This window comes from Molossus molossus, unplaced genomic scaffold (assembly GCF_014108415.1).
Source record: "Molossus molossus isolate mMolMol1 unplaced genomic scaffold, mMolMol1.p scaffold_m16_p_3, whole genome shotgun sequence".
Taxonomy (NCBI): Eukaryota; Metazoa; Chordata; class Mammalia; order Chiroptera; family Molossidae; genus Molossus; species Molossus molossus.
Genome location: NW_023425366.1, coordinates 113544016 through 113558909, shown reverse-complemented (window position 1 = coordinate 113558909; position 14894 = coordinate 113544016). Strand labels below are relative to the sequence as shown.

Here is a 14894-nt window from a genome sequence, read left to right as displayed (position 1 = left end):
TCACCTCAACCTTCAGAGCCTGGGTTTCTTCGCCTGTAGAGTTGGGGATATAATTAATACTTTCTGCCCTAAAACAAAATCATACAACTGAGTGCTCTCTGATATCAACCGACCCAAAATAAAAACAGTATTTTAAGAAAAATAAAGGGGGAGGGAAGAGATAAACCAAAGTACTTATATGCACATATGCGTAACCAATGGATATAGACAATGCGGGGGGGGGGGAGGGGTGTTCAATGGTGAGAAAAGGAGAAACATCTGTAACAAAAATAAATTAAAAAATAAAAGACAGGACTAAACTTCATCAAAGGAGAAATCAGATTTAAATAACTGGCCACAATAGAAAGCCTTTATATTTACAGTAGTTAATTTCCCTCTCCTCATATCCTCACTCCCAAGGTAAATAATAACCAACTTTCAACTTTAGAATAATCCTGAAGACTTAAATCAGCAGGGATCACACTTTTAACATAACCATCCCAGGGAAATGAGGGTGCTGAAGGAGGTGACAACCACCTGTCACTAGCTCGTGCTGCTGTGTCTAAAATACAGAACCTGTGCAGCTGGCTGCCATGTGTCTTAAAGCTGAACTAGTCACCTCAAGAACCATATGCAATTCTGTTCCCCACTAGAAGGTCCATGGATCACTTCGTTTATCTGCATCCTCTCCAGACATCCCCAAAATCAACTCGCTCAAAGGTCTCGACTTTGCCAGCCCGCTGCGCAATACATTGGCAATTATCATTTGGTGTTATCATTCATTGTGTAGACATCATCACTCCTAGCCAAGTTCCTTGAGGCCAGAATTTGTCCCCAATCTTCGCATCTTTTCCCTGAAGAAGCTCACACACGATCAATGGCCAGTAAATATCCTAAATCTACTATCTGCACAATGATTTGAAATCACCCATCTGAGGCAATGTCCAAAAAAAGTATGCTGCTTTCAGAGGAAACCACAGAAACTTAAGACCCCTCTGCTCACAAAATGCGCAAGACATGGGTCCTACATTGCATTGTGAGAGCAGAGGGGACATTCAGAAAAACTGAGGGGACATTCAGAAAAACTAAGAGCAAAGAACCACATTTATTTAAGCTTTCTTTTCTTTTGGGGAAAAGAAAGCTTTCTTTCCTCACCCAATGATATTTTCCATTGATTTTTTAGATAGGGAGGGAGGGAGGAAGAGAGAGAAGAAGAGAGGAGAGTGAGACACATCGATTGGTTGCTTCCTGCACAACCCCAACCAGACATGGGGATGGAACCTGTAACCCAGGTACATGCCCTTGACTGGGAATCAAACCCAAGGCCCTTCCGGTCTGCGGACCCACACTCTAACCTCTGAACCAAACTGCCCAGGGCATATTTAAGCTTTCTTCATTGACTTAATAGGCAAATGCTGACATCAAGCCAAGGGAGGCTTTCTATATATTTAAAACTGTTTTGCTCCAGTTTTTGACCGCTACAATCACTTTACAAACTAAACATACTTCCCAAAGTTGCCTGTGAAGATAGATACCCTACTTTAAAACTACCTGTCAGGAAAAGAAGCCCCAAAGGAAAGTATTTGAAATATGCCACACAACACCACACAGCTAGCTAGAAATTAGTGAGCCAAGGAGACTAGCCTCTGAAGTCACCTCATTCCTTTTCACTCCTGCCCAGTTCAGGAATCCTGGAGCTCTGGTACCTCTGACCCAGCATTCCTTCCACCTTGTGAAAGCTACTGTCCTAAGAAAGAAACTAGGTGATTTAGAAGAGAGTAGAAAAACACAGTAGTCAGGGCTTCAAAACAGAACATGACCTGGGGAGAAGGGAGAGCAACCAGGTTCATGCCATCTGTGTGGGCCTGCTAATCTATAATGCTGTTGTGGGGACAGGACCTGAGCAGACAAGGTCTATACCTTGAATTAAGGTGCTTCACCCTGTAGGTCCACAGAATTGAGTACTCTGAAATGTAGCAAGCACACTTGTGCCCTGAGCTCCAGCTGACGATACTTGGGCTTTCATATACCCAGAGTCCCAGTTGGTTTTCTTTAGGGATGATTCATTTCAGCTCAGGATCTTATAACACAGTGGTTCTCAACCTTCCTAATGCCGAGACCCTTTAATACAGTTCCTCATGTTGTGGTGACCCCCAACCATAAAATTATTTTCACTGCTCCTTCATAACTGTAATTTTGCTGTTATGTCTTAGGCGACCCCTGTGAAAGGGTCGTTCGACCCCCAAAAAGGTCATGACCCACAGGTTGAGAACCGCTGTTATAATGTCACTAAACACCTGACTCAGTTAATTCAATTCTCAGAGGGAGGAGTCATCTACCTTTAAAAACTCATACAATTTTGTTCTGTGTCTTCTGCCACCCTATTCCACTTGCTGAACTATAGGGGTGTGTAGGGGTGGCCCCTGCTGATTTTTACAGTGAGCTACTTTCTATATTCAAAGCATGTGGTGAACCACACAAAATGTTCAAACTAGGAAACCCAACTGCAGTTTATCAGTACAAGGTGGTGGGTGAGGAAAGAAACAGGAGAAGGCAGCGGGGGTGTTTAAGTTAAAAAGCAGTAACTGCCCTGGCTGGTGTGGTTTAGTTGGTTGGAGCATCATCCTGTGCACTGAAGGGTCTCAGGTTCAATTCCTGGTCAAGGCACATATCCAGGTTGTACGTTTGATCCCCAGTCGGGGTGCATATAGGAGGCAACCAATTGAGGTTTCTCTTCCCCCTCCCCACTCCCGTCCTCACTCCCTAAGATCAGTAAAAACATATCCTCGAGTGAGGATTAAAAAATTGTGACCACTATCTTTATGACCAATGGTGTCTCCTGGTGATGATGAATCACAAATGGCTATGAGGGTTAGCTGCCTCATACTCATCTAGCCTCTCTGCAGTCTCTCGAGTTCAAGGCCAGCTACATTTATTGGGCACCCACCTGCTGCTTCTTACCCACCTCCTCAGATCCTGTATTAGTTTCCAATCACTACTGAAACAAATTACCACAAACTTAGTGGCTTAAACAATACACACACTTTTACGGTTCTAGAGGTCATAAGTCTGAAAGTGAGGTTCACTGGACTAACTTCGAGGTATCAGAAAGGCGTGTCCTTTTTGAAGGCTCCTCGCCTTTCTGGCTTCTAGAGACCATCCGCCGTCCTTGGCTTCCCCCTTCCATCTTCAAAGCCAGTGATGGCCTTTTCATACCACACCACAGATCCAACCTGCCTCTTCACGTGTAAAGACCCTTCGGGTTACAGTGGGCACATGTGGATAATGCTGAATAATCTCCCCATCTAGGGACCCTTAACTTAATCATATCTGCAAAGTCCCTTTGCCATGAAGGTGACATAATCACAGTTCTGAGGACTAGGGCACAGACATCTTTGGGGGCCATCATTCAGTTGGTTGACCACAGATCCTAAACCTCTAGTCAGACCTGTAGGTCACTATCCCATCCTGCTAATCTATACCTCCAGCCTCTGACTACTCCAGCCCTTCCCTCTTTTCAAACTCAGCTGTGAATCCTTAATTGACCTACCCCTTCCCCAGCACAGGCCAGTCCTGCGGCACAGCCACCTCCTCTCCACCATTCCACAAAAGTTTCTCACTGAGGCCTCGCCTGAATATGTTTAACAGGTGCCTTCACTCTATGATGCTGTCAAGTCCAGGAGGCAGCCAGCTCTGTACCTGCCAGTCAAGAGGGGTCTCACAACTGTCTGATAAACAAAAGCCCTGCAACAGGCTCTGAGCAACACAGCAAAGTCAGCTCTACTGCCACTAGGGTGCCAAGAGTCAGGAGCAAACCATGGTCCAGGTCCACAAGAAAATACCAGAAAGCAAAAGGGGTGAGGCTAAAAACAAAGATGCTCTGGGCAGAGTCTGTGGACCTGCCAAAATGAAGAGCAAGCTTAGACACTTTTTAGCAATCGGACTTGCCTGCAATATCCAAGCACTGGCCCGTTGGGGTTAGTTGGACCTGCCAAAATGAAGAACAGGAATAGACGCTTTTTAGCAATCTGACTTTCCTGCAATATCCAAGCATTGGCTATTGGGGTGTTGTCAGACTTATGTGGCACATGTCACACAGGACCACATTACAGCTTGGCAGACTTTAGGGTTAGTTTGTTAGCTGCAACTCAAAAATAGATATAACCCAGAATCCATTTCTTTCAGTGGAAGATCATTTAGTTTTACGTTTACAAGCTACAGCTGGAACTGTCTAGAGATAAATTTTGGAAAATCTCTTTCAAGATCTCTCCCATTCTTGTTGCTACCTCTTATAGCACTGGGTTCATACAATTCAAGTGAGTATCAGTAAAACAAAGAAGCAGTCTGAATAAACATCATCCTTTTTGAGGAGCAGGGATGCTGTCCCTCCAAGCAAGAAGCAAGAGTATTTACCTCAAAAACTTTTTTTTTTTTTTTAAATAATCGAGTGGGAGAGAAACATCGATGTGAGAGAGACACATCGATCAGTTGCTTCCCCCACGACCCCAACCAGGGCCGGCAACCAAACCACAACCAAGGCCAAACCACAACCAAGGTATATGCCCTGGACCGGAATCAAACCCAAAATTCTTTGGTCTGTAGGCCAATGCTCTAACCACTGAGCAAGCTGTCCATGTAAGCTGCATTCTTCAAAGTGCGCATATAGGCTTCTAATATAGGGAATTGTGATAGTGTTTCTATTAATGGCCTATACACACATTTTCAAAAAACATGTACAGTTTATGCAATACTTTCCTTTCTTCCTGTGCATGTTTGTTCAAAGTATAACTGTTGAAATGAAACTTTACCTTTGTTGAATTTAATAATAACCTGGCACTTGTATTCTATGTCTATTTTATTTCACTTCTTAAATAATATGTTTGCACTGTATTCCCACAAAATACAGTTTAGAAAACTGTCCACAATGGACTGGAAGTTAAAGAAAAAAACCTGGTTCTGTACCACAAATAACTAGAGAAGCCGCACTCTAAATAAAGGGTTTGCCCAAGAAATAGTTATCCACAAGTTTCCAATGTTTTTACTCATTTTAATTTTACTTTTCCAAGACAGACTGGAACACTTTCCAACATTCAATGTGACACTAGTATTACCAGAAACACCTTCTAGTCAAGGATCCAACCAAACCAGCACTGGCCACTAACACATTCTGCATCAATGGACAGGTTCACTTGCACTGTCCACCAGCATATATAATTAATTACTGAACACTTAAAATGCAGCCAGTCGGTTGAGGAATGGAATTTTAAATTTTAGACTTATAATTGCCACCATGCAGCTGGTGGCTACTATACTGCACTCTTAAACCTTTAAGAGTCTTCTCGCGTATCTCCCCAGGCCCTGATAGGAAAACAAGTGGCTTTCTGGAGAAAGATGGGTCTAAAGCAAGAAAACCACCTCAGTTTATTCCCATCAGTACCAGCAGCAGGAGACCTGGAGTGCTCCAGAAAAATGAGGACTTCTGGCTAGGGCAGACAACATACCACACCAACCAGGAGCAGTGCCATGGCCACCACTGCTCCCAGTTTCGACAGGGAGGGAGGGACAGCTGGGTTAACAAAGAGGCCACAGCAACCCTCACTCCACCAGCTACTTCTGAGGGCGTTCTGCAACAGGTACTCCGCCACTATCTATTTAACCTCTTAGTCCTCACAAGCTCAAGACATAAAACAAAAAAGCTGAAATTCTTGAGGAGAATTCCAATAGGTATCTATGATGGTTATAAAACAATGATCTGGGCTATGGAATGTTTACACACAGTTTACTTGATTAGTTTCTTCTCCAAGCTGCTATAAACTACCAACTGTAAGAAGCAACCACTTCAAAATTACCCACCCTCCATTTCAGAAGGAGCTGGGCTAAGTAACCATGTAAACATATATATATATATATATATATATATTTTTTTTTTTTTTTTAATCCTCACACCCAAGGACATTTTTCCATTTTTTGTTCAGATAGAGTGGGAAGGAGAGAGAGAGGGAAAGAGAGAGAGAGAGAGAGAGAAACATCGACGTGAAACATCGAGTGGCTGCCACCCGCACGACCCAAGCAGGGCTGGGGACAAACTACAACCGAGGTACATGCCCTTAGCAGGAACCGAACATGGGTCTCTCTGGACTGCAGGCCAATGCTCCAACCGCTGAGCAAAACCGGCCAGGGCTAAACATATTTTTTTAATGGATTTTTTCTTAAAGCAGAGAGGAGAGGGAGAGAAAAGGAAGAGGGGAGACAGACAGACAGACAGAGACACATCAACTTGCTGTTCCATTCACATCCATGTACTCATTGGTTGATTCCTGTATGTGCTCCAACTAGGAAGCAAACCCCCAACCCTGGTGTATCAGGTCGATGCTCCAATCAAATGAACTACCTGGCCAGGGCAACATGTGTTTGTTTTAAAAGAGCAATTTTACAAGGAGCATCTGAGATCTTGCTTCCCAGCAATGTCATCAGTTTGGCTCAAATAAACTCTTATAAAAATTCAAAAAATAAGTACAAATAAAACAGCAACTGCACAGGGTCAAATAAGGGCCTTAAAACACAATTTATTCCCCAAAGTCATAGTGATGAAATATATTTGTAAGTGGCCCATACATCTTTTTACAAGGGGCCTTTTTATAAGGAGCCATAGAGTGGCAGGGTCTACTCAGCCACCACATTAAAGCAATGCTACATGTTTCCCTTGGAAATGCTCCCCTCAACTCTTTCTCAAAGTCCCATGAGCAGGGTGGCAAGAGAACAGCCAAGAGAAGTGAGATTACCACCCAGACACCTGTGGCTACACCCTGGGGTGTGAGTTTGCTCTGCAATATAGGTCACCCTAACAAATGCACACAACAACCCATTTCCAAACCAAGGGCCAGTAGAACAACTTATTGCGAGAGCTTGACCTCCCCCTGGTTGATAATCTAGAGGCTGGTACATAACACAGGGCACTGCCCTCCCAGTATTAGGATGTCAGGAAAACCAATTTAGTCACTGGCATGAAATCAAAACTGAGGGAGGGCCTGGGTTTCGAATATTCTATGCCAGGCAGGAAAATCAGGTAGAACCATTGTGGTCACACAAGGGAAACTCCTTCTCCATAACTTTTAGATTCTCAATGACCCAAAAAGAAAAAGGACCACCACCCAGAGACTCAGGTAATATTCATTCACATTTCAAACATTTAGTAAGATAAAGCACCTGTCAATCTGATAACCTGTGCTCTTGAAAGGACATCTGGGCATCTCTGTGAAATTTAACAGCTGTGACCTCACAACAGTGGTCCCCACACCTCAATGGTTGACCAAGAACTGAACTGGCTACACTGTGGCATTTGCACAACCTGAGGGCCCAGCCAGCACCAGGCAGTGAGCCATCCGTCATTATAACCCCAATGTGGTCTTCTACTCCCAGCTCTTGTCCACTCAACAATGTAGACAGTGACGCTATTTTTCTCAGGGTGTGTTCTCCCAGAGGTCCCCTCTTTCTTGTTAGTCTCACACTCAATGTGTCATCAAGTTCTGGAAGCATCTGGCTCTTGTCCAGGTTAGTCTATTTCCCTACATGAGAAACTTTCTAATTACCTCCATTCCAAACTTCCAAGCTTAAATCACCAACCCTCAGAAGCAAGCCTGCTTCTCTTCAAGAGAATTTCAACACCATCTGACTTCTTCTCATTAGTCAAGGCATGTGTTAACTCACTAGAAAATGGCATAACTAACTTTCTTGACTACACCTGACACTTAAAATCCTGCTTCCCCCAACTTTCCTAGGTCCAAATTAGTTCAGAACAAGAAGTTTATGAAGCATGTGACATTTAACATTGAACTCTGTCACAATGCATGTCAAGAAATACCTTGTTACAATTCTTGGTCTTCAGAGTAAAATTTCTTTGCCTTGGAAATCAAGCACAAGAGCCCAGCCATACTGCTCCATCCAAAAACCAAAAACAATAACAAAAGCAAATCTGAAAATATTGAAAAGAAACCTCCAGTAATTTATGAAGGACTGTCAATGTCCTTATCTGGAAAACAAACTTTTCCTTCCAAAGGATCAAAAATGTCACTTGAGCCCTGGCCAGTTTGGCTCAGCGGTTGGAGCATTGGCATGTGGTCCAGAGACCCAGGTTCAGTTCCCACTAAGGGCACCTACCTAGGTTGCAATTTGTCCCCGGCCCTAGACGGGTGGTGCAGGTGGCAGCTACTCAATGTGTACCTTTCATGTCAGTGTTTCTCTCTCTCTCTCTCTCTCTTTCCCTCCCACTCTATCTGAACAAAAAAATGGAAAAATGTCCTCAGGTGAGAATGAATGAATGAATGAATGAGTCACTTGAAGCAAGTTACATTAAAAGCAATAAAACTGAATTAGCAGCTATCAGAGCAGTATTGGTTGGTGGCTTCAGCACTCTCTCACATGCCCCCTTGCCAGCCAGCCATCTCCTGTGCTACTACTAGCCTTAGAATTGCTGTTTCCTGCCCTGGCCGGTTTGGCTCAGCGGTTAGAGCGTTGGACTGCAGTCCGGAGAGACCCGGGTTCGGTTCCCGCTAAGGGCACGTACCTTGGTTGCAGTTTGTCCCCAGCCCTGGTTGGGTCGTGTGGGTGGCAACCACTCGATGTGTCGCTCTCACGTCGATGTTTCTCTCTCTCTCTCTCCCCCTCTCACTCTATCTGAACAAAATATCGAAAAATGTCCTCGGGTGAGGATAAAAAAAAAAAAGAATTGCTGTTTCCTGAAGGAGTATCTTCCACAGTACATTTAACAAAAAAGAAACATAAAATGGTCACCTTCAGCACAAATAATCTCACAATGAGGAAGACAGGTATACAAGTGATAGTAACCTCACAGGTAGCATAAGAGGCAAAAGGTTGACATCGCTCGTAAGAAAAGTGGCTGAGGTGACCAGAACTGTTTAGGAAAAAGGTGGCATCTGAATGGGTTCTGAATCTCCTTTCTGGGGTACCCGTCCTATGCATTCCAGAAAGAGAAGCTGTCACGTCACCATCTATGCAATTGTGAGACCCAGAATCTGGAGCTGGACCCCATTCAACACAAATGTGTGTCTGCTGGGAGCCTAAAGCACAAAGAAGGCTAAGGCCATCATGAGGACCCTGGTGGCCTAGACTGGGCTGTGCAACTTACCATCTACAGGGAAGGCAGCACACCTGAGTCCTTTTAAGCAGGACAGTCACAGGACCAAGCAGTCCTGTGGGCAGTCCGTTTTCACAGCTGTGTGGGAATCACAAAGGGTGGAAGCAGAGACCAGTAAGAAGGCTATTGCAAAGTCCCGGCATGAGGCAACAGGGGCCTTGCTTTAGAGGGTAGCAACTGGGAAACCAAAGGGGTTTGGTAACAGGATACGGGGATCTAGAGAGAATTCAAGGCCAACTCCCAAAGTCTGGAGGCTTGGTGACCTGGCTTCCCTGCTACAACCTGATGCTCAACCTCAAATTCACCATTGGATGATCTAACACTAGTATAAGAACAAGAATACTCTATCAGAGAAGGCTATGGAGCTGACCAAGCTGCAATACCAGTGTCACATCACTTCAAATCCATTCATCCCCTATATTACACATTTAATCTTTCTTAAAATATTTACATCATTGGCCTTACATACCTATTTAGGCACATCAAGCCCAAAATTTCATAAATAATGTTACTTAGATTGAGGCTGGTTATGTTTTCTTCCTAATCCATATTAGGATGTCATTACACTACGACATTTTTGAATATCACCAAAAATCAACTCACCCCACCTGGATTTAGCAAGCTTTATCCTTCCTCAGGTGCAAAGGCTTGACCATTACAGCAGTGCCATTGACTGCACCTCTCCCATGCTCCCAATTCTGTGCCCAGCACTTTACATGTGCTATCTTCATCCTCACCATCTTGCAAGCCAGAACTGACCTCCTTTTCAAGGATGAAGAAACTGAGGCACCAAGAGCTTAAGCAATGTACATGAGGTCACACAACAATTAAATGGCAAAGTCTACATTCAAACTCAGGCCTGGCCCTAAGCCTGTACTCTCAGACACTGCACTGCCTCACCATGAGTTTTCAAAGGCTTCTTCCCACAAAGTTTATTCAAAAAAATAAAAATCAAGGAAGAAAAGCATATACTTTATTCCCATATTTGCTGTATCAATTTTTAATTTGTTTACAGATAATCAGAATCAGCAGCCTGAAAGAATGAGGAAGGCTGATGCCTGTGGGAGTAACTTCCAATCTGTTCAAAAACTGACAGGCACACATCAGATTATGTTTCTAGGTTTGGCCTAATTTTTTCTGAGTTCTCTGAGTTGATGTTCACTTTGTAGCTTTGCAGAGTTCTTTTATTAAACCAAGCTAATGTGAGAAGAAAATCAATATTCTCATATTATTTGATTTGTCTTGTTACAATGCTATTTGAAAAGGAAATGTTTTGGATATAATGAAATGCACAAGTTTAGTTTATCTGGATGCAGGTGTGCAAGAATACTCACTTTCCACTCCCAAACCTGCTTTAGCAGAAAAGTAACTTGAAACTCCATCTACCCATACAAGTTTGAAAGAAAAAGAAACCCACCACTGTTGCGGCCCACCCCAAACAAAAAACATGGAATGCAGTGGTCAATTCTTTTCAGAAACTGCAGATGACTTGACTCATTGATTTGCTCAAACTTGGTGTCCCTGATAGCAGTGGTCTGAGTGCTACACAAAAGTCAAACAAAACTGTCTGTGCCCATTAGTCTCAGAGATTACACTCTGAAACAGAGACTGCTCACAAGGACAAGAAGAAATACACCGGGGAACAAACATGAGGATATTTACATTTGTGCTAGCCAGTCTATGCGAAGAAGCAAGGCCTTGGGAAAACTTCCTGTTGACAGGGCATAACATAGACCAGATAGATTATCACCTCTCCAAAGCACTCACAGGGCAGAGGCGTGCGCAGGTCATTCTTTCAGCCTTTCAGCCTCCACTGCCTCTGAGCTGGTGAGTAAATAAATTGCCAAGAACATTCATTCCTGGCCAGACCTAACACCACCACCACTTCCAGTTCTATATGCCCTCAACTTGAAACATGAAATGGGTTGCTTCAGGCCTTACAGGAAGCATGTGGCCCAACCCCAATGAAATGCCATGTTCCCCATCTTTTCCCGCTCTGTCCTTCACCCTTCATAACTTTCCTAACCGCTTAGAACAAGACATTTTTAACATAACTAATTCTGAACACTGTTACTCTCCAGCAGATATGCAAAGGCTGTGCAGAGTTCAATCAAAAGCCAATGCAACCCCAATAAAGTGGAGCAGGACAGCAAACTAACATTGATAGGAGAAAACAACCAACCAAACTAGTTTCCAGGACTCCTTCAAAACCACCCTGCCCAGGAGGGGCAGGCAAGGATGCACACTGACAAAGCCTTGCCTTCCTCAAGCTGATCATACTCCTGAGATTCCAGCTGCTGATTCTATTGGAATTAAGGCAAAAACACTAAACAGGTGCAGGTCACCAACAGCCTGACATATGGAGCCAACCAGACTTGTTAAGAACTAAATACAACCCTGCTGGCTTTTTAATAGATTCTTTTACTCTTCTTGACCCTGTAAGTTTACAGGTGTTAGTATAGAAAATAATGCAACAGTTAATAAATAATACAACAATACTGTGTTTTGCATACTCACAACTGTAAACCTAGTTTTGCCCTGCCCTGTTTATAAAACTAGCACCACATTTTAGGAGTGGAAATGCTAAGAAAGGCAGAAATAGACTGCTTAATATATAGGCAGCTTGCAAACCACACACCTGTGGGTACTCACAGGGTGTCAACTACAAGCCTAGATGATAAATCTGCGACAGAGGCCTACTCAAAAGAAACAAGTTTCTTATGTTTAAAGAATCAGCATTAATAACTACAACCTTTGCCATCCCATTTGAGATTCCAGTAAATCTACAGATGGTTTTAGGGAGTGACCTTTCCCATGCAAACCCTGATATGAAAATAAAACTCCAAGAGAAAAGAACGTAGTCTTGAAAGCACACATGAACTTCTGAAAATTCTTCCACAACTCTTCAACACGCTCTAGTCTTACAGAAAAGTCCCTGAAACTTGTGGACAGGAACACTTCCCCCAAAAACACACTTCTGTGCCAGAAATAGACTCTTTGGTGATGTCTATGTTTATTGTCACTAGTATTCAAAAACATTTGAAAAGAGGTAAGGCAATATAGGTGGAAAATCGAAACACTAGCACTATTGGATTTTTGCCCTGACTGGGTAATATCCAAAAAACAAAATGAAAAGCAACCCTTTTTGTTACTTAGCATCAAAAGAATATACAAATTTCTCTCAGCAATGTATTCCTTCAGCTTAGCTGGTTGAATTACACTTGCAAAAGCTCTGCAAAGTGACTGCCTTGCTGGGGCCAAGTGAGATATATAGCCCAGTCCTTAGGGTGACTCCGCTCTCTTGTCCCCCATTTCTGCCATTGTAAGTACCACTGGGAAGTGCCTTCTGCAAGTATCTCTGCCACTTGGCCTTTTGCAATCTGGCAGGCCAGTTTTTCAGTCAACACCCAATTACTGGCAGTAAGTTATTCACAAGGGAATACCAGCCACGGTACCTATTTCCACCAACCAGTGCACAGCACCCACACGTGTAGCCACCGCACAGGACAAGTGCTTCTTTTCCCAGCTTCCTTAGTGCCTCCATTCATTAATGCAACTCAAGATCTCTTGCTAAAAGCAAAACAAGTACAGGTTCATTCAGGTGTCCCCTTTTGACTCCTGCCAGCCTGACACCTCCAGGTGTCAGGAAACTTTCTTTTAGTTAAGAAAACTTCGACTTTACCTTAAGTACTTGGTGCCATGGGAAATGAAAGATGCCTTCCAATGACCAACTCTGCTTGAGCTGTGTAAATCAAAGACCATTTCCCCTTCAGCCTTTACAAACCTTCTAAGACCTTACATCTCAAAGTACAGTGCCTTGGAATACTGCTGCCACTGAGCAGAAAATTACCTTCGGAGTCAGGTTGGATGCGGATGTAGGTAGTAGCCATGTGTGGCGGGGCATTCCCGGAGTTTCAAACACACACCTGGCCGGATGCTCACTGTACCGTACACAACCGGGGACCAAACTCCCCGAAAAGCAGGTAACTTAGAAACCAAGAGCGCCTGGCTCACAACTCTGGGCCAGTCCAAAGGCTGAGAACATCTGCGTTCCTGGCAGGTGTTTCAAAATGAAGCCCGACGCTGGCAAGTGCTGTTACAAGGCGATCTGGGAGACCGTCGCTAAGCCCGGTGGGCTTTCCGGGGGAGCGCACGGGAGGAGCAGGTGCTGCGAGCCCCGCGTCCACGGAGATCGCGTTCCCGAGCCTACCAGCCAGAACCAGGCCAGACCAGCAGGCCCCAACGACGCCCGACAAGGGGGACGGTCCCGGGAGCCCAACTCCGCTCCGGGGCGGCGGGGCGGCCGCCAGCAGCGAGGAAACGCCGGCGTCCGTCCGCGACCAGAGCGCCCTAATTTACAACTCCGAGCGCTTTGTGCCGGGAGGCCGCCCGGAGCCCCGGGTCCGGACAATGAGCGGGGCGGGGGCCGCCGGCCGCCCCTGCCCGCGGGCCCGGCATGACGGTGCAGCCTCGCCGGGCCGGGCCAGCCGCCCGGGCCTCTTTAAAGATGGCGAGCCCCCCGCGTGGCTCCCGCGGCTCCCCCCGGCCACAATGGAAGGCGCCCCCGGCCTCGCCGCCGCCGCCCGCGGGCCTCACCTTCCATCTCCATGTCCTCGGGCTCGCTCAGCTGCTGCTCGCCCGCTTTCTGCTGCTGCTGCTGCTGCTGGTGGTTCATGTCGGCCGCGGCCTGGGCCTCGCCTGCGGCCGGTGGCCGGGGCTGCGGGCCCGGCGGGCGGGAGGCGGCGAGCCGGGGCGGCGGCGGCGGCGGCGGCGGCGGCGGGGCGGCCTCCTCCTCCTCCTCCCGCGCGTCGTCGGCGGCGGCCCCGGGGCGGCCCGCGGCGGGCGGCGGCGGCAGGGAGACGCGCACGTACTTGCTCGCGATTCGCCCAATCTCGGCGCCGAGGCGGGCGGACGGCCGGCGGGCCGGGCCGGGCGGCCTCGTCGCTTGCTGCGGCCGCCGCCGCCGCCGCCGCTGCCGCGGCCGCCGCGGGGCCCGCCTCCCGCCGCCGGGGCCGGGGCTGCGGGGCTGCGGGCCGGCCGGGGGCGGAGGGCGGCCGGGCGGGGGCCGCGGAGTCAGCCCCGCCTCGGGCCGGGCGCGGCGGGCGGGAGGCCTGGCCTGGCGCGGCGGGCCTGCGGGGCCTGGGGCCGGCGGGAGCGGCGGCGGCGCGGGCGGGCGACGGGCCGGCCGCGCTCGGGGCGCTGCAGCCTCAGCTCCTAGGCGTCGGCGTCGGGGCTCGGGCAGCGGACGCGGCGCCCGGCGGCTCGGCTCGGCTCGTTCTCAAAATGGCGGCGGCCTGAAATGTCACATCCGCATGGGGGGCCGAGAGAGAGCAGCCTGCGAGGAGAGCAAACGGGCGACGACGCCGGGCCGGAGGGCGGAGCGGGAGCGGAAGGCGGAGCAGGGGAGGCGGAGCCGAAGCGGCCCGCCCGCCGCCGCCGCCGCCGCCGCTGCCGCCGCCGCCGTCGGCCCCGCGCCCCGCAGCGCCGCGCCCCCCGCGCAGCCCCGGCCCTCGTCGGCCTTTCGCCCAGCCCCAGCCTTTGGTGCCTGCTCCTAAGCCCCGAGGTCCGCTTGGGCCCGGGGACGCTCCGAGGCGGGCCCCCCAGCCCCCCACCCTAGGTGGGTGAGGGCCCCGGAATCTGTCCCATCCCGAGGATTTGGTCCCCCAGAAAGCCCCAGTGGCTGTCATGGGTAGGGGCCGAAAACCCACCCCAGCCATGTGACCTTGGTCCAGTAGCTGGTATCACCCCGACGCTGCCTAGA

General features: G+C 47.6%; 1 protein-coding gene across 2 annotated transcripts in view; it reads right to left on the bottom strand.

The window, feature by feature from the left end:
- USP7 (ubiquitin specific peptidase 7) overlaps positions 1-14437 on the bottom strand; it is a 68760-nt gene extending 54323 nt beyond the window's left edge. The window contains exon 1 of one of the 2 annotated variants that reach the window (XM_036280795.1): positions 13730-14437. In XM_036280795.1, coding sequence (XP_036136688.1) covers positions 13730-13808 — 79 coding nt within the window. In that variant the 5' untranslated portion in view covers positions 13809-14437. The remainder of the gene's footprint in view (positions 1-13729) is intronic. The other variant, XM_036280798.1, reaches the window with a different exon arrangement.
- Positions 14438-14894: the final 457 nt, after the last annotated feature.